Source organism: Chanodichthys erythropterus, chromosome 11 (genome assembly GCF_024489055.1).
Source record: "Chanodichthys erythropterus isolate Z2021 chromosome 11, ASM2448905v1, whole genome shotgun sequence".
Taxonomy (NCBI): domain Eukaryota; kingdom Metazoa; phylum Chordata; class Actinopteri; order Cypriniformes; family Xenocyprididae; genus Chanodichthys; species Chanodichthys erythropterus.
In genome coordinates, this window is record NC_090231.1 from 9739454 (window position 1) to 9761171 (window position 21718).

The 21718-nt window shown below is 41.0% G+C and overlaps 1 protein-coding gene across 5 annotated transcripts in view; it reads left to right on the forward strand.

Moving 5' to 3' along the window:
* Positions 1-21718, forward strand: part of svep1 (sushi, von Willebrand factor type A, EGF and pentraxin domain containing 1) — a 107848-nt gene that overhangs the window by 72645 nt on the left and 13485 nt on the right. For all 5 annotated transcript variants that reach the window (XM_067401497.1, XM_067401499.1, XM_067401501.1 and 2 more), the window contains exons 17-40: positions 201-362; positions 509-670; positions 798-959; positions 4840-4928; positions 5412-5508; positions 5734-5847; positions 8301-8414; positions 8544-8745; positions 8863-9020; positions 9510-9708; positions 10661-10836; positions 10973-11097; positions 11228-11351; positions 11533-11703; positions 12016-12189; positions 12384-12503; positions 12761-12937; positions 14237-14321; positions 14487-14678; positions 14828-14995; positions 15151-15823; positions 18392-21111; positions 21205-21433; positions 21546-21701. In XM_067401497.1, coding sequence (XP_067257598.1) covers positions 201-362; positions 509-670; positions 798-959; positions 4840-4928; positions 5412-5508; positions 5734-5847; positions 8301-8414; positions 8544-8745; positions 8863-9020; positions 9510-9708; positions 10661-10836; positions 10973-11097; positions 11228-11351; positions 11533-11703; positions 12016-12189; positions 12384-12503; positions 12761-12937; positions 14237-14321; positions 14487-14678; positions 14828-14995; positions 15151-15823; positions 18392-21111; positions 21205-21433; positions 21546-21701 — 6749 coding nt within the window. The remainder of the gene's footprint in view (positions 1-200; positions 363-508; positions 671-797; positions 960-4839; positions 4929-5411; positions 5509-5733; positions 5848-8300; positions 8415-8543; positions 8746-8862; positions 9021-9509; positions 9709-10660; positions 10837-10972; positions 11098-11227; positions 11352-11532; positions 11704-12015; positions 12190-12383; positions 12504-12760; positions 12938-14236; positions 14322-14486; positions 14679-14827; positions 14996-15150; positions 15824-18391; positions 21112-21204; positions 21434-21545; positions 21702-21718) is intronic.

Sequence of the window (21718 nt, forward strand, 5' to 3'; positions counted from 1 at the left end):
TAAAGCTTTTTTGGGTTAGTGTGAAGGTCTGTGAACGTCTGGAAAACATTTGTGGGAAACTGTTGCATTTTCTGTAATTTTGCCACAAATTATCTGCAGTTTTACCACAAAAAAATGGTTTGCACAGCACCAGCCAATGGCTTATGAATTGGCTGCAACGAATGCACCTTTTTGACCTCCCTGTTGGTTTTGACCCATAGTGCAATGTCCAGTAGGGACCTATTTCTCCCTGGAGTATGCTGAGTGTGAGAGCTGCTGGAGAGGGTCATATCAAGATGAGGAGGGGCAGATGGAGTGTAAGTCATGCCCGGATGGTTTCTCCACTCCTTACCTCCATTCACGCAGCCTGGCTGAGTGCAAAGGTAATCAGTTTGCTGTCTATATGTTTGTTCTTAAATCTACTTATCACTCTATTCCATTCCAGCAGAAGACTGCTTATAGATGGGATCTCTAAGTGTGTCTCTGTCTTTGTATGTGTGCATACTTGCATGTGTCTGCATATTTCCAGCGCAGTGCCAGCCTGGCAGCTCGTCATTAACTGGGTTGGAGACGTGTGAGTCCTGTCCTCTAGGGGAATACCAGCCAGGTTTTGGCTCTCAGGTCTGTCTCACCTGCCCTCCTACCACGACCACTGTCAACAGAGGGGCTATGGATGTCAATGAGTGCGGTGGTGAGATGTAACAACTGAATAAATACCTAAGAACTACTTAAACATACAAGACTAAAAAAAGACTTATTTAGGGGAATCGTTCCATTTGGTTTCTGAATACATTTGGTTTCTCTCTCTGTCTTCCTAGTACCATGTTCTGCTGGTCATTTCTCTCGTACTGGTCTGGTTCCATGTTACCCATGTCCCAGAGATTATTACCAGCCTGAGGAGGGCCGTTCCTATTGCCTCTCCTGCCCCTTTTACGGTACCACCACGATAACCGGAGCTAAAGCCATCCAACAGTGCTCCAGTACGTGTCTTTTCCTTAGTTCTCTTATTTAGATTATGTACACCAACATTTGTGGTCAGTGATTTCATCGCTTATGCTCATCAAAGCCCTATTCAGCTGGTAATTGTTTCTCATAGGGACTTAAGGTATTTTCAACATTTACAGGGGCTAGTCTGTGATTTTGTCATCCGAATCCAGAATGTCAGTGTTTTTCCTCCCACCACCCACGTAAAAATCCCTGGCCAAATTTCCTAATGTTTTTTGACAAGCATCAAGGTCGTGTGGTAATTTAATTGCCATTCAAAGTCACGTCTCTGAGTTTACAAGAGGAGATCAAGTCAAAATTCAGAGTTTATATCCTTTTTAATCACTACAGAACACTATGATAACTGTTGCACTTCACCATGTAACACAAATGAAAACAAACAGGTAGTCTTTAATAATCCACACAGGTACAATCCAACAATGAAGCAATCCTACACGCCGTAATCAAAATGAGACCAGACAAAGACACACCAACAGAACTGAACTTATACACAGACAATTAACTCAAATTACAAACAGATGTGATGATTAGTGCAGTGTCCATGGTGATGTATTATGGAAGGAAAATAGAACAAAGGAACACATGATTAAAAAAAACAAAACAAACTGATAGTCCATGAAAACTAAGGCAAACTGAACATGACTGACATTACACCCCCCACCCCCCCAGAAAGACGCGACCTCGCACCTTAGAAAATAGATGGAGGATGAGGGAGATGCCGAAAGGGTAGGCAAAACAGGTAGAGGACACAGAAGGATATGCTGGAGGTAGGCAGCCGACCGGTAGGAGGTGGAACACAAGTAGATTCAGATGAGCCTTGAGCAGAAGAAGATGGTCACTGACCCAGGCCACAGCTGAGATTGCACCCCATGGCGGCATTGCAGGAGGGTGGAGCCATGGAGAAGTTGTCAGTGACGCCACAATGGGGATGACTGGAGTTGACCATGACCGCACAGCTGATGGTGTGAAGGGACAACGATGGCCTAGGCAACTGCGATGAAGCTGCAGTGATGACATGCCAAGGGAGCCCAATGAGGCCTGAAGGTAACTGCTGATGTCAAGGGTGGAAGGAGTGTAGGCGTAGGAGCCAGGGCGATGGGTTGAGGGGGAGTGGAGCACTCTGAGGCCGGAGGCGGAGCCATGGGCTCTTCACACCCAGGAGGAGATGGCTCCCAGCAGTCCTGAGGTGGATCCACACCATTAAGAGGAGGCTGAGGTGAAACTGAAGGGCTGATGGGAGGCAGCGATGACTGGATGGCAGGCATGACTGGGACTGGACTGAAATCCAACAAAAAAATAAGGTCTCAAAAACATTTTGAGAGGGAGGTTAGGCAGAACCAGAGTATTTTGCCGCTTTTCCACTGCATGGTATGGTTCGGCTCACTTTTTGGCACTTTTCCACTGCATGGGGTGGCTCGGTATGGCGCGCTTAAATAGTACCACCTCGTTTGAGGTTCCAAGCGTGCCGTACCAATACTAAATGTGACGTGTAAACACTGCAGATCACCGATTGGTCAGAGAGAATCATCACTACCAGAGTCATTGGATTTGAAACATGACACCAAACCCGCTAGATTTAACAGTAACAGCCACCGCAGTATCATTTGTTCATGCAACTTTGTTTAAATGACTTGCTTTAAATGGCCGTTGCATGCAACTTGAAAAAGAAATGGCTGTATCGTGGTCAGTAGACGAGGTGCAGACTCGTTGGTAGACGAGGAGCGGATCCATACCAGTAAATGTGGCGCAACGATAACAATCAGTCTATTAATCCCACCCACTTTGAAGCTGTACTAACTGCTGTGGAAAAGCAAACTGAAAGTAAGCGAGCCGAGCCGTGCCGAACTGAGCTGAGTAGTACCACGCAGTGGAAAAGCACCATTGGAGACATAACTGTCAGATTCAGATGGTAGCAAGACGGGCAGAAAGTTAACCTCTCCAAAATCAAAACAGTTCTTCCATGTGTTTGGGAAAAACTCACTCTCAGTGAAGGGAGGGTGGGTGGGGCTTACTTCCATACCCTCGAATTCCACTAGCACTCCCTCGGCAACAGATGGTGCAGCCGGCTCGCACACCTTGTCAGACCCACGTTTCTCAGGCTCTGTGGTGATGTTCTGCTCTCGTTGGCGGCGACTTGAACATCATGGCGAAGTCCTTTTCGCGGTCTGCGGTGGGCTCATGCTGCCAATCCCCGCAGTCTGGGTGGTGTTGGCTGGGCACTGGGTAGCTAGTGGGGCTAGTGTCATCGTCGGCGACGTCCACTGTGGGTGGTGAATCACAGGACACCAGCACCCACTCTATGTATTTGGCGAAGCTCCCTCAAGGGCCTTCCCCGGACATCTGCTCTTTGGTGGCGGCGTTAAGGCCGGCATACAGGAAGCTGCATAGGCAGTTGTCCGGGAAAGACATAGCTGGCACGAGGCTGAGGAATTCCTCCAAATGTTCCTCAAGGGAGCGGTCCTTCTGCTCAAGGCATAACAGTTTGACTGCTGCAAAGTGGTCCATAATGCTGAAAGAAACCAAAAATGCATAATCACAAAACACAAACAAAAACGCTTCAACAAAACATGCCACTAATCTTTTTCTAGGTCTGGTCTTCTGCAACGCACAGGCTGTGTAAACACACACAAAGATGATGTCAATAATCCACACAGGTACAATCCAACAAAGAAGCAATCTTGTCTAACACAACTGTAATCGAAACGAGACCAGACAAAGACACAGCAACAGAACTGAACTTAAATACACAGACGATTAACTCAAATGACAAACAGCTGTGATGATTAGTGCAGTGTCCATGGTGACGGATTGTGGCGGGAAAATAGAACAAAGGAACACGTGTGATTAAAGAAAATAAATTGAAAGTCCATGAAAACTAAGGCATCTGAACATGACTGTGACACTGTAATTTGCATGCATTTTAAATATGTACACTTTTATTACTGAAATGCAGGGAACAATATTTCATCACTGCTTCACCTCAGCGAAAGGAGAAAGAGAAAAACAGCATATAAACTTTTGAAATGGGCCGTTACAGCAATACAATTTTAAAATGTATCATATACAATTATATACATTCAAAATATAGGCCTAAACCAGGAGATTTGAAATATGAATTTATTCGTATTATTCCAAGCATATGACATTTACGCTCAATCAATAAATCGCCATGAGTTTTATCACTGAGGTACCATGCAAATTTAGTTTTACAGACGTCCACATGAGAAACAACAACTGTCCAAACAGGGCTCAAGTCTGCATTTATTTGATCAAAGCATTGCTTGAAATGGGCCGGTCTTCTATATTTTAATCTGTTTCTCCCTTACTTTTTTTTGCATACCGGCACTTCTCACATGTTGCCGGTACTCTGACCGCCCCGTCTCTGGAATGCATTTTCAACCAATGTGGACCCCCCATCCCCACCAACCTAGCTTATTATATGTACTCTAACTTGGTTAGAGGAAGTATTTTAACATAAAAAACAACACACTTCACCTTTAATGTGTTATAAAGTGTTGCTTGTGCAAGACAGTGGTGTGCAGAGGGTTTCTTCATTCATTCACCAGTGGAATATATGGGCCATTTTCAGGCTTTGGGTAGGTGTGTGAACGATTTGCAATGAGAATCCAATGCACATAATGGAATCTGATTCTCTGTACACGCAGGGAAAAAGTGCATCAGTGTGGAAAAGATGAGGATGATGAATGCCTTTGGAAAATGTTTTCCAGTTTTGACAGCAGAAATTCTCCTCTTTCACATCTTTTTTATGTGTATGTTGTGCTTATTCTGTCTGTTTCATTTTCTCATTTCTGTCTCGTTGTACTTTTTCCCCTCTTTTCTCTTGGTCTGACTCAGGCTTTGGCTCTAGTTTTCTGCCTAAAGAGGAAAGTGCAACTACAGCGCCAGAAGTGGTCGTGAGAAAGGATTATCAAGCCAGTAGCCAGGTGAGTCGTTTTCTCAATTTCACCGGTTGGTACCTGAATCTGGAAATCTTTGGAACTTTAAAACATGCTCTTGTTGTGTTTGGATTACATATATTGACCCTAAAATGTATTTGGACACCTAGGTCACACCACTAAATGTATGAATGCCATTATACTAAATACAAATAACAAGTGTTTTATTTTAAAGAAAGATGGCACAAACAAAACATCAAAAACAAAAGCATTGGCTCATATTTGTGTGAACTTTAGAAGAACTAACATTATACAGCCATTAAATAGTTAATACTGTAGTTAAATAGTTAGTACTGAAAAAAGATCTTGCATCATCTGTTTAAAGATGCCAGTTGGTTTTCTGTTTTATTATTTAATGCAATGACATCAGTTACTTCAGTGAATAGCATTTATAACTTTTTGTTGGTGTCACAGCATCCCCTGGGGGCTGGAGTAAAATAGCTGAAAATGTAGCTATATTCTCTCCCGCAGATGTTTCATGAATGCCTCCTGAATCCATGTCAAAACCAAGGCACTTGTGAGGAAGTCGGGGTCGGATACGTATGCACCTGTCTTCCGGGATTCACAGGTTTGGCATGTTCTATAATCATGGCCCACATGTAAAAAACAGCTTGCTTAAAGAAAACAACATTTTAAAATTTTATAGTTAATTGCTGTTGTGCTATGTTTTGCAATGTGTGTCTGGTATTACACTATGCTATTTTGATAGATTTACCTTAGCTTCTGTGGTTGAGTTAATCACTGCCAATCACTGTCCACTTTTTTCCCATTTTCCGAATTCATTGCCTTATAGGAGCCAAGTGTGAGAGCGACATTGATGAATGTGATTCTGCTCCTTGTCAAAATGGCGGTTTGTGCAGAGATGGCATGGGAGATTTCCAATGTCAGTGTCAGCCTGGGTTTGTAGGTATGAGAAAGTCCACTCACATAATCTGACAGCTCAGATTCACACTGGGAAATCCCAAAAGAACTGCAAAAACCAAGTTGTACGATTGAAATGTTTGAGGCAATTACACCCCAACCCCAAAATTCCTCTCTGTTGAAAGTTTCCTTTAGTCTCACTATTGTGATGGATTTAGCTGTCTCTGAATCTCTCGAGTCTGGCAGTGAAACTACACAAGCTCTCATTCTCAGAACCTTACAACACTTTTCCATTCAGGCCATTGTCTCTCCTCTTTAAAACGTGGCCATGATTAAGCATGTGGCTGCCCTAGATATGGTGAATTTGAATTGAAGCATTTTTGTTCCTTTCTGAATCTATGTATGGGTCTCGGGTGTTTATCTAAGGTGGCAAAAGAGACACATCTTTACAAAAAAATTGGAAAAGAAAGTACAGTGATAAATATTATGAAATACGAGCTCAACATTAGTCAAGTTTCCATCCACCTTTTGCGTTGTTCTGTTATCAACAACGTGGGAAAAAACATTTTCTCAAGCCTGTTTGCATCCATTTTACAGATAAAATAGTGTGCGTAATAATGTCATCCTCAAAAAGTTTTGGTGTATTGCAAAAGACATCTGCCCTTGAGCCGCTTCCATACATAATTTGGTGCATATTGCAAATTATCTTCCTCTTGTGTCCTACATGTTCTCAAAAAATGTAGAGAGTACCATGTAATGGGACCGTTATATAAACTGATACAGTGAAATGTTTTTGAAGAATCAACAGAGAATTTATGCACTGAAGTTAAACAAACCAAGATTGTGTCAGCACTTTGTCGCAATTGTATCGATTAGCATTTATCAGCTATATCTGTAAACAGGGCCGGCGCCAGGACACACATATTTCACTACATGTTAATTGACGGAGGGGGCGTTTGAATCGCTAATTCAGAAGTGAAAAAGTGAAAGTAAAATGCTCACGGCCGCACGGGCATTCATAAAGTAACCGGGCCAGAGGACACGCATGGTTATGAACGCCTGTGAATGCATTTTAATGATGGGTTCTTTAATGATGAGTTTATTATTATTCTTAATTAAAAAAAAACACAACAACAAAACTGGCAAACTGGCTTAAATTGGTGATTTTACATTATCTTTGAAACCAAATGTTCCTCCATCATCTTGTCAGTCAAAGGTGAGGCGAAATGGGCAAGTTTGGTGCGACTCTCGTTCAGCCCACTTTGAATTGAGCAGACACGTTCAGTTCTGTAACTGAATGGTAACGTGCAGAATAGATTTTTTTTATTTATTTTTTTAGATTTTTTCATTTGAATATTATTTAGTCTTTGTTCAGTATTTGTTTGATTTTTAATGATTTCATTATAATTTAATTAATTGCTTGCCATCAGCTTGCAATTCCCTCACAAACCCCCGTTTAGGAAACCCTGTTTTTTAGAACATTATTTTAAAATTCATTCCTTGGCGACGCGTCATGCAGCCAAGCTACAGGTATCGCGTTTATTTAGTTTTTTCTTTTTTATTTAAAATATTCCAAAACTTGTTAATTAGGCTATATCATGAATTATATGATATTTTCCGATTGTCAAATATGTGGAAGTGAATGTGTTTTGTTAAAACACCTTTACTGATCATGTTAGTTGATAAAACAGGGGATCTGTCGGATTTACATAACATAAATTCATCCATTTTTCCCGAAATAAACGTAAGTGTCTGGTGAACTGGGATGCATACGCATTGTATCTGATATGAATAAACAACTTTGTCAAATTATAATTTAAAGCATTATCTCAGCTTCCATATGACTGTATGGAATCTGCATTTAACAAGCTATAAATGTCTTTTTTATATATAACCTAGACCTCATTCAAACATCTGAAACCTCAAATAAACGTGTTTGAAAACTGAATAGTTGTGAAATATGAGAAGCACAGTGCGCGGAAAGCAGGTTTGAATTTAGCGTATTGAACGTTCTCATCACACCGGTGTTATCGTACACGTTAAAAAGTTAAAATCGATCAGGTGAATGGGGATAAATTGAAACTGAGGGGGCACAAATCAGATCTGAGGGGGCAATGCCCCCTTTTGCCCCCTCGTGGCGCCGGGCCTGTCTGTAAACATTTTGATGCACTAAAAATCCTTAAATGGAAATTTGGCTAGTGACAACAGCTGATAAAGACATCTCCTTTGCCTCCCTTGAGCTCACTGAGTTCTCAAAGTGGCCCTAAAGCATGCCATGAATGTGAGGGTGTAATAGCAGAATACATGCGAAAGGGGGAGGAGGACCTGACACATTAACACAAGATCTTGAAGAGACTGTGATGTGACTTAGTTTTAATAGAAAACATGGCTACATGAATTATAATAGAAATAATAATGTATTGGTTGCTTGTTGATTGTCCCAAGTATCAGGTTGTTCCATATGTCTTTGTGTTTATGTGTCTGTTTTATCTCTGGAAGGCTTGCTGTGTGAGGCAGAGGTGAACGAATGCAGCTCTTCTCCATGTCAGAATGAAGGAGTCTGTGTGGATGAAGTGAATCACTTCACATGTAGCTGTCCAGATGGATTCACAGGTCACCTCTGTCACAACTCTTCGCTTGCATATATTGTCAGATATAGTATAATACATTGAACTGAATGCTCTTAAATTCTAACGCAGTACTCAATGGGTTTCAAGGAATTTCTTTGTCATTTACATCTAGGTCCACGTTGCGAGTTGGAAATAAATGAGTGTGCTTCCAGCCCGTGCCAAAACGGAGGTGTTTGTAAAGATTTGGAGGGTGGGTATTTCTGCACATGTCCTCAGGGCTTCACTGGCGACAATTGTGAGGTTGACGTTGATGAGTGCTACAGCGCCCCCTGTCTGAATGGAGGTACATGTGTGGATGCTGTCAGTGATTTCAGGTTAGTGAGGAAGCATTTGTGGAAACTGTTCATGCATATGCATTAGGAAGATGTTTATAATGCAATCAACCACAGACATATAATAGATAACAGACTTTGTCTCACATTTGCGATCAGGTGTGAATGTGTGAATGGATACAGAGGCAGACTGTGCCAGGTGGACGTAGACGACTGTGATCCGAATTTGTGTTTGAACGGCGCAACCTGCGTGGATGGAGTGGCCACTTTCAGCTGCCGATGCCCTCCTGGGTTCAACGGAACCAGGTGTGAGACAGGTATTGAGGGAAAGAGATGAAAAAATCATGGAAATCACCATCATCATAGAGATAAGTTTTACAAAGGCTTGTTAGAGACACTTTAATTGAGATGTGTTCCCAGAAAAGTTTGGAAAATTCCCAGCAGCACTACAAATGATCTAAAATAATACTAATAGATTGTCAATTTTCACACCCTGTTATACTGAATAATTTTTTTCAGTTGTTTTCAGATACAGTTTGATGTACTGTGACAACAAACTTCTTCTCCAGTCCAAAAAGACCATTTATTAGAATTAAGCTACAAAACATAAAAAACACAAATGAATACATTAACATTAAAGATAAATTATATAATTTATATTTGTTTATATACATTTATTCTATAATATTTGAGTTAAAACCTAATTAACATTATAATTTCATCTCAGACATATTTAAAAATCATTTATGACCCCCAGTGATAATCACGTATCATCTGTTATCTTTTTTTTTTTTTTCTTCAAACAGAAATGCCCTACTCTTTTGATCTGGAGTTTGAAGTTTCTGGTATCCATGGTTATGTGATGATGGATGGTCAGATGCCATCTCTTACACAGATCACGTGTACATTCTGGATGAGGTCATCAGACACTGTTAATTATGGAACTCCCATCTCCTATGCTGTAGAAGGAAGTGACAATGCCTTCCTCCTCATCGACTATAATGGGTGAGAGATGTGTTTTCATTTACATACCTCAATTTATATGCTATGACCTGTTTAAAGGGATAGTTCACCCAAAAATGAAAATTTGATGTTTATCTGCTTACCCCCAGGGCATCCAAGATGTAGGTGACTTTGTTTCTTCAGTCGAACACAAATGATGATTTTTAACTCCAACCGTTACTGTCTGTCAGTCATATAATGCATGTCAGTGGGAACTTCGTCTATAAGAGTAAAAAAACATGCACAGACAAATCCAAATTAAACCCTGCGGCTCGTGAAGACACATTGATGTCCTAAGACACGAAACGATCGGTTTGTGTGAGAAACCGAACAGTATTTATATAATTTTTTACCTCTAATACACCACTATGTCCAACTGCCCTGCATATATGGTTAGTGAGGTCTGAACGCGCTCTGAGAACGGAAGTGATCTCTCGCACTCATTGAAGCAAAACGCGAGAGATCACTTCTGTCATCAGAACATGTTTTGTGATCTCACCAATCGGATGTGGAGGGCAGTTGGACATGGTGGTGTTTTAGAGGTAAAAATGATATAAATACTGTTCAGTTTCTCGCACAAACTGATCGTTTCGTGTCTTAGGACATCAATGTGTCGTCACGAGCCGCAGGGTTTAATTTGGATTTGTCTGTGCATGTTTTTTTTACTCTTATAGACGAAGTTCCCATTGACATGCATTATACGACTGACAGACTGCAACGGTTGGAGTTAAAAATCATCTTTTGTGTTTTACTGAAGAAACAAAGTCACCTACATCTTGGATGCCCTGGGGGTAAGCAGATAAACATCAAATTTTCATTTCTGGGTCAACTATCGCTTTAAGGTCTTTGTGTAAGCTGATCTTACCAACACTTAAACAAATATAAAAGCCTCACTCTTTTTCTTGCATTCTCTTCTGTCTCTCTTCCCTTGTTTTTCTTACATTCATACTTTCAGGTGGGTCTTGTATGTTAATGGAAAGGAGCGGATCACTGACTGCCCAGCAGTAAATGATGGCCTCTGGCACCACATTGGTGTATCATGGCGCAGCAAGGATGGCGATTGGAGAGTCTATATTGATGGGAGCCCTTCAGATGGAGGAAAAGGACTATCAGTTGGCACTACAATACCAGGTCGACCTTTATACCTGATAAACAATTATTACAATTAAATACACTGCCAGATTATTAAGACACCTTTATTACTTTATGGTGCTTCAAAGAGAAAGTGCATCCAGCAGATGAAATGTTTGCTCTATACATCAAACAGGAGGGGGCGCTCTAGTACTTGGACAGGATCAGGACCAGAGGGGGGATGGCTTCAACCCAGTAGAGTCCTTTGTGGGCACTGTTAGCCAACTTAATATATGGAACTATGTTTTATCACCACAGCAGGTAACACTTTATACACATTCCTTACTCTTACTGTCATGTAACAGTGTATAGAGTTCACTGAGCCTGAAAAAAGTTATTTTTCTGAACGACTCTGAGATCAGAAACTAAACATATTTCCAACTATTCTCAGATCAGATCTCTGGCCAGCAGCTGTCCACGTGATCTGCAGAAAGGGAACGTGTTTGCCTGGCCTGACTTCTTAGGAGGGGTCACGGGCCGAGTAAAGACCAGCAGCAAGAGCACTTTCTGCGCTGGTAACAATTGATCTATTATTGTCTATCAACTGTGTGTGCAATGGCGAAAAAAACATGTACTCACATTTTGTCTTATTTTATCAAATGTATCCTGATGTGTAACGACCAAACACATATTATCCTAACCATGTAGGCATGTTCAAGTGTAACATTTGTTGTCCACTGTTTTGGTCTTTGTTAGACTGCCCCCTGGTGGAATCTTTTGTTCCTCAACTGCGCTCATCCAGTAAAGCTGTGAGTCCAGGCTCTAAGGTGCAGTTCTCTTGCAGTCCTGGTTTCTATCTGGTGGGGGAGCCAGTGCAGCAGTGCTTAAACAGAGGCCAGTGGAGCCATGCAGAGCCAATATGTGAACGTGAGTGATGTGAATGCACAGATAAACAATAAAAGACACAAAAGCATACATTGACTGTTTAAAAAATGACACGTTCAGAAGTAAAATCACAGCCATGTATACCACAATATACTTACACTGTACTGATATACAATCATACAACTTATCATTAATAATTTAAAATGCAAATAAACACATGCCATAACACAAATACACACTTTGTGCACACACTCACATGTACTGCATATACACACTTTGTAGTATTAACGTTACTGATTACCAAGTACCAGAACCGTCATTAATCTGTACCAGGGCTTTTCTCTGTATATGTAGGTGTGGAGTGTGGTCCTCCCCCTGATCTGGAGCATGGCCAGTATCATGGAGAGGATTTCTATGCTGGGAGCTCAGTGCTTTATCAATGTAAACCAGGGTTCTATCTCCTCGGAGAGAGTAAGTTGCTGTGTACCAATAATGGCAAATGGATTGGCAACCCACCTGCTTGTCTGGGTAAGTGATACACAGCAAATGTTTGAAAGAACCAGATAGGCAGAGTGAATAGACAGTAGGTCTATATTAAGTTATCAAACAGTACTATGCACAGGTGCACATGGAACCTGGAATATCATTTTACATTTGGTCTTTCATTTATCATTTACATTTTGCATGCCTTTGTTTTATGTTGGTTTGTGCTCATATTACAGATGTGGATGAATGTTCTCTGGGCTCTGAATGTGATGAACATGCTAGTTGCCAGAACACTGATGGCTCTCATATATGCACCTGCATACCTCCTTACAGTGGAGATGGAAGAAACTGCACAGGTAACATCTCATTATAATTTGGACAATTTATATGGACAAATAAGTTTCCACAAGTAGCAGTCTCTTGATGAGGACACTGCCAGTCCACACAGTTGCATGATTATTATTGCAGTTGTGCATTTTGGACCCAGTCTGCCAATCCTTTACCAATCGGACAACATATTGTCCACCACAAGTTTCTAGAATCACTAATATGTTTTACTTAACAAATACATTCATAAACTGAAGACAGTTTTATTTTTCTTTCTTTTCACAAGAGCCTGTAAAATGTAAAGATCCAGGTGCTCCGGAGTTTGGGTATCGTGAGGGCAGTAATTTCATCATGGGCAGTGAGGTGGTCTTTTCCTGTAAGGAAGGCTATGAGTTGATTGGCTCATCCCGTCTTTCCTGCACAGAGGAAGGAATTTGGAAGGATGATGTCCCATACTGCAAAGGTACAGTAGGAATTGCTTTCAGATATGTATATTGGTGCTACTGTTTGCCTACTTACACTACCTTTCAAAAGTTTGGGGTCAATATGATTTTTTTTAAAGGAATTAATGATTTTATTCAGCCAAGTAGCATTTAAATGAAAAAAAAAAAAAAACAATATATATATCACGGTTTACACAAAAATATTAAGCAGCACAACTTTTTCAACATTGAAAATAAAAAGAAATGTTTCTTGAGCACCAAATCAGCATATAATGATATCTGAAGGATCATGTGGCACTGAAGCCTGGAGTAAGGACTGCTAAAAATTCAGCTCTGCCATTATAGGAATTAATTAAATTTTAAAATATATTAAAATAAAAAAAACTTTATTTTAAATTGTAGTAATATTTTCACAAATCTCTTTATTAGTAGTAGCAGTAGTAGTATTTTTAAATCAAATAAATGAAGCCTTGGTGAGAATAAGCTTCTTTCAAAAACAATAAAAAAAAACTTAAAAACCTCAAACTTTTAAAACAGTAGTGTAGAAAATAAGAAAACAAAGCTAACACAAGACAATAATCTGAACATAATTCTTGTTTTATTCTTCACTAGAATTAAAAGAGGCAATCTAATGCAAATATTCAATTAATGTACTAATGTTATTTGGTAATAGTAACTCATTTGAGCTTGTATTGGGATCCAAATGGTTGGAGCCTCCAATTTATATGTAAATGTTTGTGTAATCCAGCCACATACAATGCATATACATTATTTATCAATCTTACTGCTGGGTTTTGGGGTTGGGAATTGATCTGATTGAGACATTCTGTGTATATATACGTATCTTATCTGATAAACAATTGTTCAGCTTTAAACAAAGTCCAATAGTAGAGAGTGCATCTCTGGGAAAAATATAAAGTCCACATGCTCTGTGGTCTAGGGTTTGGTCTAAGGGTCTTTTTAGATTTTGTGTATGTAGCCATCTGGTAATAAAGGCTTTTTAACCTGAAAGAGTAACATGGTCATCCAAAAATTCTTCAGCTTTGTTCAATCCATTGTAGTATTTTTGCATTGCCAGCAGACTGAACGTTATCCTGAACCTCAGCCAGCTGCTTTTATGAGGCTTTTATACCTGGTAAACCCACATTACTGTATGCCAATCAGTGTTACATGCATTTTGCTTTGGCGGATTCCTGACAGTCTCCAGATGCATTGATTTTTAATGAATTTAATGCAATGATGAAAACAATTACAGTCTGAAGTCTGAAGTGCATTGAAAACATTGAACGTAATCTACTTCTAATGACCTCCCCCCACAGCCCTTTCCTGTGCTCATCCCACTCTCCCAGAATATGGAATCCTAAAAGGGGCAAACTTCACATACGGAAGCAAGGTGACTTTCAGGTATCACTCTCAGTGTTAGATGTAGAGTCAGTTTCTAGAGGTATTGTATAGCCACTTTTAAGAGACCTATTTGAATATAAGAAAGACTGTTTTAATTAATAACATAATGTGAAAGGATGGTATTTTTGTGTGTAGCTAATCTTTGCATTTTCTGCTCTGCTGCAGTTGTGAGAAGGGCTATGTCCCTCAGGAGTCAGTAGAAAGCCAGTGTCAATCTGATTTGAAGTGGAGCAGAGAGCCCCATATTTGTAAGCCTGTAACCTGTGGTGAGCCCCCAGTGGTGGATTATGCCGAGTATACCCTCAATGGGAAAGTCTACCTGTCCACGCTAACCTACACCTGCATAGAGGGATACAGGTAAAGTCTGATACATTTTCATCACTGACTCTATAAAAATTGTAGCAGGGACTGTACAGAAAAAAACATTTTTAGATTGTATGGTTGGTTTTACACAATCTAGATGTCAGAGAATGTGTTGACTCACCTTGTTTTTTGTGTGTGTAAAGATTGCAGGGTGCCATGGAACTGAAGTGTGAGTCATCAGGAGAGTGGGCATCTCCTCCCCCCATCTGTGCCAGGGTGGACTGTGGCAAACCTCCTCCTTTGAGGGACGCTGTGATTAAGGGCGACAACTTTACGCTGGGTAGCAGAATCATCTATATTTGCAAAGAGGGGTAACTAGCTTCATTTATGTAAACTTTTGTGCCAAGGAGTTTGATCCATTTATATGTTCAGCAAAAACAGATGTTTGATGTCCTGTAAAATATCTTTTTCAATCACTCTAGGAATGAATTGACAACAATGATTTGTAAAATCTGTTTTATTGTAGTTACACCCTGCTTGGCACAGAAACACAAGAATGCCTTCCAAGTGGCAACTGGACTCATAATTCTGCCCAGTGTGTGCCTCTGTCTTGTGGGCCACCACCCCAAGTTGACCATGCCCTACCTGACACTGGACACCAGCTTTTTGGGGACACTGCTATCTATTTCTGCGATGATGGCTACACTGCTGGTAACAATACGAAACTGTTTTGTAATGCCCAAGGTGTTTGGGCACCTCCAGATGGCTTTGGCATTCCTCACTGCATTGCCAACTTCTGCCAGCGTCCCCCAGATTTACCTCATGCCATTCTGGACTCCATAAACAAACAGAAGTATGCTAGCAACACAGAGGTCAACTACAAGTGTGAAGAGGGCTTTGTTCTCAACACAACAGGAACCCTGAAGTGCATGATAGGGGGAGAGTGGACACCCTCGCCTATGGACATTGGCTGTATGCCTGTCAGATGCTCAAAGCCAGACAGTATTGAGAAGGGCTATGTAAGTGGGAGCAATTATAGTTTTGGAGCGGTAATTGCGTACAGCTGTGATAAAGGGTATTTCATTCGAGGAGAGAAGAGGAGAATTTGTAAAGCCAACGGTGAGTGGGGAGGTGTCTTGCCCACATGCCAGCCTATTTCCTGTCCCAGCCCACCTCGCTTGGCAAATGGTTTTATCCAGGTAAATTCAGTACTGTCTATCTGGGAGCATGAGATATTGGCACCATGTTGCCAATATATATATATATATATATATATATATATATATATATATATACATACATACATTCATACAGTGCACAGCGTAAATGAGTACACACCCTCTGAAACTTCTGAAAGTCAGCAATTACTCAATTACTTAGAAGACATGTTAGGGTTATTTAGAGATATAATGTTCCGGCAAGTCTACCTAATCAATTACCAAAGAAGCATGTCAAAATTATTCAGGAAAATAAGATTTTCTTATCAAGGTGATAAAATGTTGTGTAGCAAAAATGAGTACACCCTCCTAAAAGTCCCTAAATAAATAAAACAAAATAAAAATTATCTGGTGTAAGTTTAAGGCAATGTTTGATCAACAGGTAATTATGTTGAACCAAAACATTTAAAGAGAAGTAATTTCTTGACAATTAAAAGTGTTATATAACGATTATAAGTGTTATATTAAAAGATTAGTCCACTTTTAAATAAACTTTTCCTGATAATTTACTCACCCCCATGTCATCCAAGATGTCCATGTCTTTCTTTCTTCAGTCGAAAAGAAATTAAAGTTTTTGATGAAAACATTCCAGGATTATTCTCCTTATAGTAGACTTCAATGGGCACCAAACAGTTGAAGGTCATAATTAGTTTCACTGCAGCTTCAAATTGTTCAACACGATCCCAGATGAGAAATAAGCGTCTTATCTAGTGAAACCAATTGAAAATTATATAAGTTTTATCCTTAAATGCTCATCTTGAACTAGCTCTCTTCTTCTTCTCCTCTATTAGAATTTCAGCAGTGTAGACACTGCTAAGCGTATTACTGCCCTCCACAGGCCAAAGTTTGAACTAAATTTTATATACTATTGAACTAGCATATTGCATATAAAAATTAGTTCAAACTTTGACCTGTGGAGGGCAGTATTACACTTAGTAGCGTCTACACTGCTGGAATTCTAATAGAGGAGAAGAAGAAGTTTCACTAGATAAGACCCTTATTTCTCATCTGGGATCGTGTTGAACAATTTGAAGCTGCAGTGAAACTAATTATGACCTTCAACTGTTTGGTGCCCATTGAAGTCTACTATAAGGAGAATAATCCTGGAATGTTTTCATCAAAAACTTTAATTTCTTTTCAACTGAAGAAAGAAAGACATGGACATATTGGATGACATGGGGGTGAGTAAATTATCAGGAAAAGTTTATTTAAAACTTTAATACTGACAACAATGGAACCACTTGGGAGAGAACTGTCTGGAGACTTATTTCTTAGCACAAAAGAGGACATTGGTACAAGAGGATTACCAAATCATTGTTTTAAGTGTGAAAATATAGCAAAAGTAACACAGAAACAATAGACTTGTTACAAGGCCCTTGAAATAATCAGGCCTTCATTTTAAGCTTTCATTTAGTGATGAGGGATTTTTTTGCTAGACAAAGAGCAGGAGAAATACCAAGCGAGCCAGAAATATCTCAGAGCCAGCAAAAGCTATGAAAAGAATGACTGTTTATTCACAGAGTAAGATGCAGCCTGCAGAAATTACATGCATGGTTGTTTTTCTCACTGGAACTACCTACTGTAGCCAAAGCACAATAAAGTCAGTTAGCCATTTCCAAAGCCCATATTTACAAAATATAGATTCTGGGAATCAATACTCTGGTCTCATGAGACCAAATCAATCATTTTGGATCTTACAGCATTTCAAATGTTATGGTTTTGCTAGAGGTGGAGTACAGTGAGAACTGCCTGGTTCCCACAGTAAAGTTCAGTGGTAGTAAAGCTCTTATATAGGGATGTATGAGTCCTGAAGGTATGAGGGAGTTGTGCTTTATCAATGCTGTCATGAATTCCCACACCACTCTGTAAGTTAATACACAAACTTGAAACAGAAGATGTTACCCTTTCCTCTTTCTCTGCATTGTTGGGCATTTTTCAACATGACAATGAGGATATGCATTCTCCCAACGTGAAATACTTTCTGTGGACATGTATTGCACTCAATCTTAGCACTCTTGAGCCCCTGTGGGGGAATCTGTAGAGACGAGTTGAGCAACACTCCCTATTAAAGATCAGGGCATTTAAGGAGCTCATCATCCAGGAGTTAAAAAGGACAGATGTGACAATTTGTCATGGACTTGTATACTCTGTGCCAAGAAGGGTCAGAGCAGTATATTGAAAATTATGGAGGGCATACTAAGTACAAGAATATTATACATTTGTTGAATTAAATCTAGGGTGTACTCATTTCTGCAATCCTTAATTTAAACAAAATTGGCTAATTTAATTATTTTATGGCTATTAATGACAGATATTTCTCAGTTTTTATTATGTATATGTTTAATACATTTTAGTTTTGCCATCTTTCCATGAATTGTATTAGTGATCATAAAGAAAATACATCTTTTGTTTTTTTTCAGAGGGGGTGTACTCATTTATGCTGTGCACTTTATATATATTACAAAACAGTATAGAATTCTAAAATCGATGTAATCCTTGATCATTTCACATACATTATTAAACATGTACAATTTTTTTTTCTCTACGTAGGGCCAAATAAGAAAGAATGGCTATGTATACAGCAGTAGAGTGACCTATGCTTGCAATGATGGTTATCGCCTTACTGGGAAGCCGGAACGTATATGCATGGCCAATAAGCAGTGGTCGAACAACAACCCTCCTGTTTGCGTCCTCCTCACCTGCCCTACCCCACCTGATATCAAAAATGGCCGTTATCATGGCTCCACATTTGAAGTTGGCAGCAAGGTGGAGTTTGTCTGCAATGAAGGATATGAACTCATTGGCGATTCTGTATGGACTTGTTTAAAGTTTGGAAATTGGGACAAGACCGTAACCCCACGTTGTTCCCCAGTACAGTGCCCTGAACCACCTTTAGAGGAGAATCACCTTGTACTGCGTGGATTGGATTCTGAGTCTGGCACTGTGGAGCTTTCTTGTGAGGAAGGGTATGTTCTCCATGGAGCACGAACTCTTCGTTGTACCCCATCCCAAGAGTGGAATGATTCTTTCCCCGTCTGCAAACAAGTGTTTTGTGGACCTCCACCTGAGGTTGCCTTTGGTGACCCATCAGACACACTGTCCTACTTTGCTAGTGTGGTAACCTACTCTTGCATGGATGGCTTTACACTCCAGAAGGAAGCTTCTGTCCGTTGCCAGGCAGATGGGAACTGGAGTAAACCTTATCCTGAGTGCATTCCTGTTGAATGCCCACAGCCTGAGGACATACCAAATGGAATTGTGGATGTTCAAGGACTAATGTATCTTAGTACTGCCATATATAGCTGTAAGGCAGGGTATGACTTAGTAGGTAACAGCACAGTGCTTTGTGGTCAAAGTGGACTGTGGATAGGAGGTATACCTATATGTCACCCTATTAAGTGTGCTGCACCCAAGGAGATTCCCAATGGCTCTGTTAGGTATTCCAGGCTACAGTTTAGCCAATCAGTTACATATTCCTGCCAAAGGGGGTACCGCTTACAAGGCCCAGGAACCCTCACCTGTCTGGAGAATGGCCAGTGGCACCAAGAGGCTCCTTCTTGTGTGCAGATTTACTGTTCTCCTCCAAAACCAATTGACAACGGCTTTGTAGAAGGACGGGACCGCAAGTTTGGGGTTACTATTTTCTATAGCTGCTTCCCAGGTTTCCTGCTAGTGGGTAATAATCATCTCACTTGTGAAGAACATGGCTGGTCAAGCTCTGAGCCAAAATGTACTCCTGCTGACTGCGGCCTGCCTCCACACATTGATTTTGGTGACTACTCGAAAGTCAAAGAACTATCAGCAGAAGATGACACACTTACAAGCCAACAGTTACCAGTAGACACCAGCTTTTTACACGGCTCCCTGGTTCAATATCATTGTCATGCCGGGTATGAAATAAAAGGTGGTGTTATGTTGATGTGCCAAGAAGATGGCATGTGGAATGGAACCGCCCCTGTGTGTTCTCCGGCAAAATGTGAGACTCCACCCAGCCCTGAATATGGATCAGTTATTGTAACAAATAGCCCACTTGGCAGCCTCGCAGAGTACAGTTGTGAAGAGGGTTACGAGCTCAGTGGACAGACAGTCCGACAGTGTATCTCTGGGCAGCAGTGGAGTGATGATGCTCCTCGCTGTTTGCCCATCTCATGTGGTAATCCTGGAGGCATTGCGAATGGTGAGGTGATTGGAAAATCCTTTCACGTCAAGATGCTTATTCATTATGAATGCCATAAAGGGTTTGTCCTTGAGGGTGTTAAAACTAGAACTTGCCAGGTTGATGGGAAATGGGACAACAAAGCTCCAACATGTAGAGCAGTCTCCTGTGGACGCCCTATTGTATCAAAGGATGTTTTAGTAAGAGGAGACGACTATACGTTTGGTAAAAGGTTGTTGTTCAGCTGCAATCTTGGCTTCATCCTAAAGGGGGCACCGACCAGTGTTTGTTCGGCCAATGGCAGTTGGAGTGAGGCTCCTCCGAAGTGCCTACCAGCCAACTGTGGTCAACCACCGGTAATTGAAAATGGCAGAGTAACAGGCACGGATTATGGCTACAACGGTATGGTTAGGTATGCGTGTGACATTGGATACGTCTTGACGGGAAATCCTACGCTAATATGCAGAGCTGATGGACTATGGGATGACCCTCCTCCACGGTGCGACATAGTCACATGCGACCCACCTGAGGACATTAGCCATGGGTACCTCAATGGATCAAGCTTTAATTTTGATGATGTTGTGGAGTATATTTGCTTTCCAGGCTATGAGGTTGTTGGCAGTCCGGTTTTACGATGTGCTGCCGAGGGTGTCTGGCTGGGGCAAGTTCCAGAATGCCGACCATGTGTCTGCAGTCCCCCGGTTCTGAAGTACGGCACTATTCTCGGCCGAGACCACACCTGTGGTGCAAGCATCTGGTTCCGATGTGATGATGGCTATAAAATTCTTGGCCCAGCAGATGCAATATGTGACAAGGGTGGAGTGTGGAGTCCAGGAGTACCTATCTGCACCCGAGGGAGATGTTCCAGCCCTCCCCCAGCTGTGCCTAATGCTGTCGTACAAGGCAGTGCTGCCTACTCTATTGATACAGTGACCTACCGCTGTAGGCCAGGATATCATTTGAAAGGTTTCCCCAATCTTTCCTGTGGAAGGTTGGGTAGATGGGGAGAGCCCAACCTGAGCTGTGAACCCGTTTCTTGTGGAGTGCCTCCTCTCATCCCAAATGCAGAGACTGCGGGAGTGGTGTTAACCTATGGCAGCAAAGCTCAGTACAGGTAAAATTGCATAACATAAACATTCAATAAAAGCTAAATTGTACACATAAAAATGCTGAGGTGAATTGAACTGAAAGTTTCCACTTGACACAGGTGTAAAGAAGGATTTGAGTTAGCAACAAAGACTGACTCAATTACCTGTGAAAGTGATGGCACCTGGTCCAAACACGGCGTCAGATGTCGACTTTCACCCTGCAGCCTGCCTGCTAACCTCACCAATGTAGTTGTCACAGGCAAGCAGCTCACACCTGTAGGGGGCGTAGTCACAATCTCCTGTATACCAGGGTACTATCTTGAGGGACCTGGATTATCTGAGTGTGCAGTAAGTGATATGCTAAGATCATCATTCTGTGTAGACACTCCTTGCATCATTTGGTGATAAATTTGTCATTTTCCAAATATGTCTCAATGTTATTTTCATTTATTTCATCCAGGCCTCTGGCAAATGGTCTCCATCTTTCTCTTCCAAGTCCTGTGTCCCTGTTATTTGTGAGAAGCCTCTCCCCATTCCTAATGGTTTGGTTGAGGGCAAGAGCTACAATTATGGAGATATTATTAGCTATACTTGTCTACCGGGATTTGAACTACAGGTACATATTTATCCTTC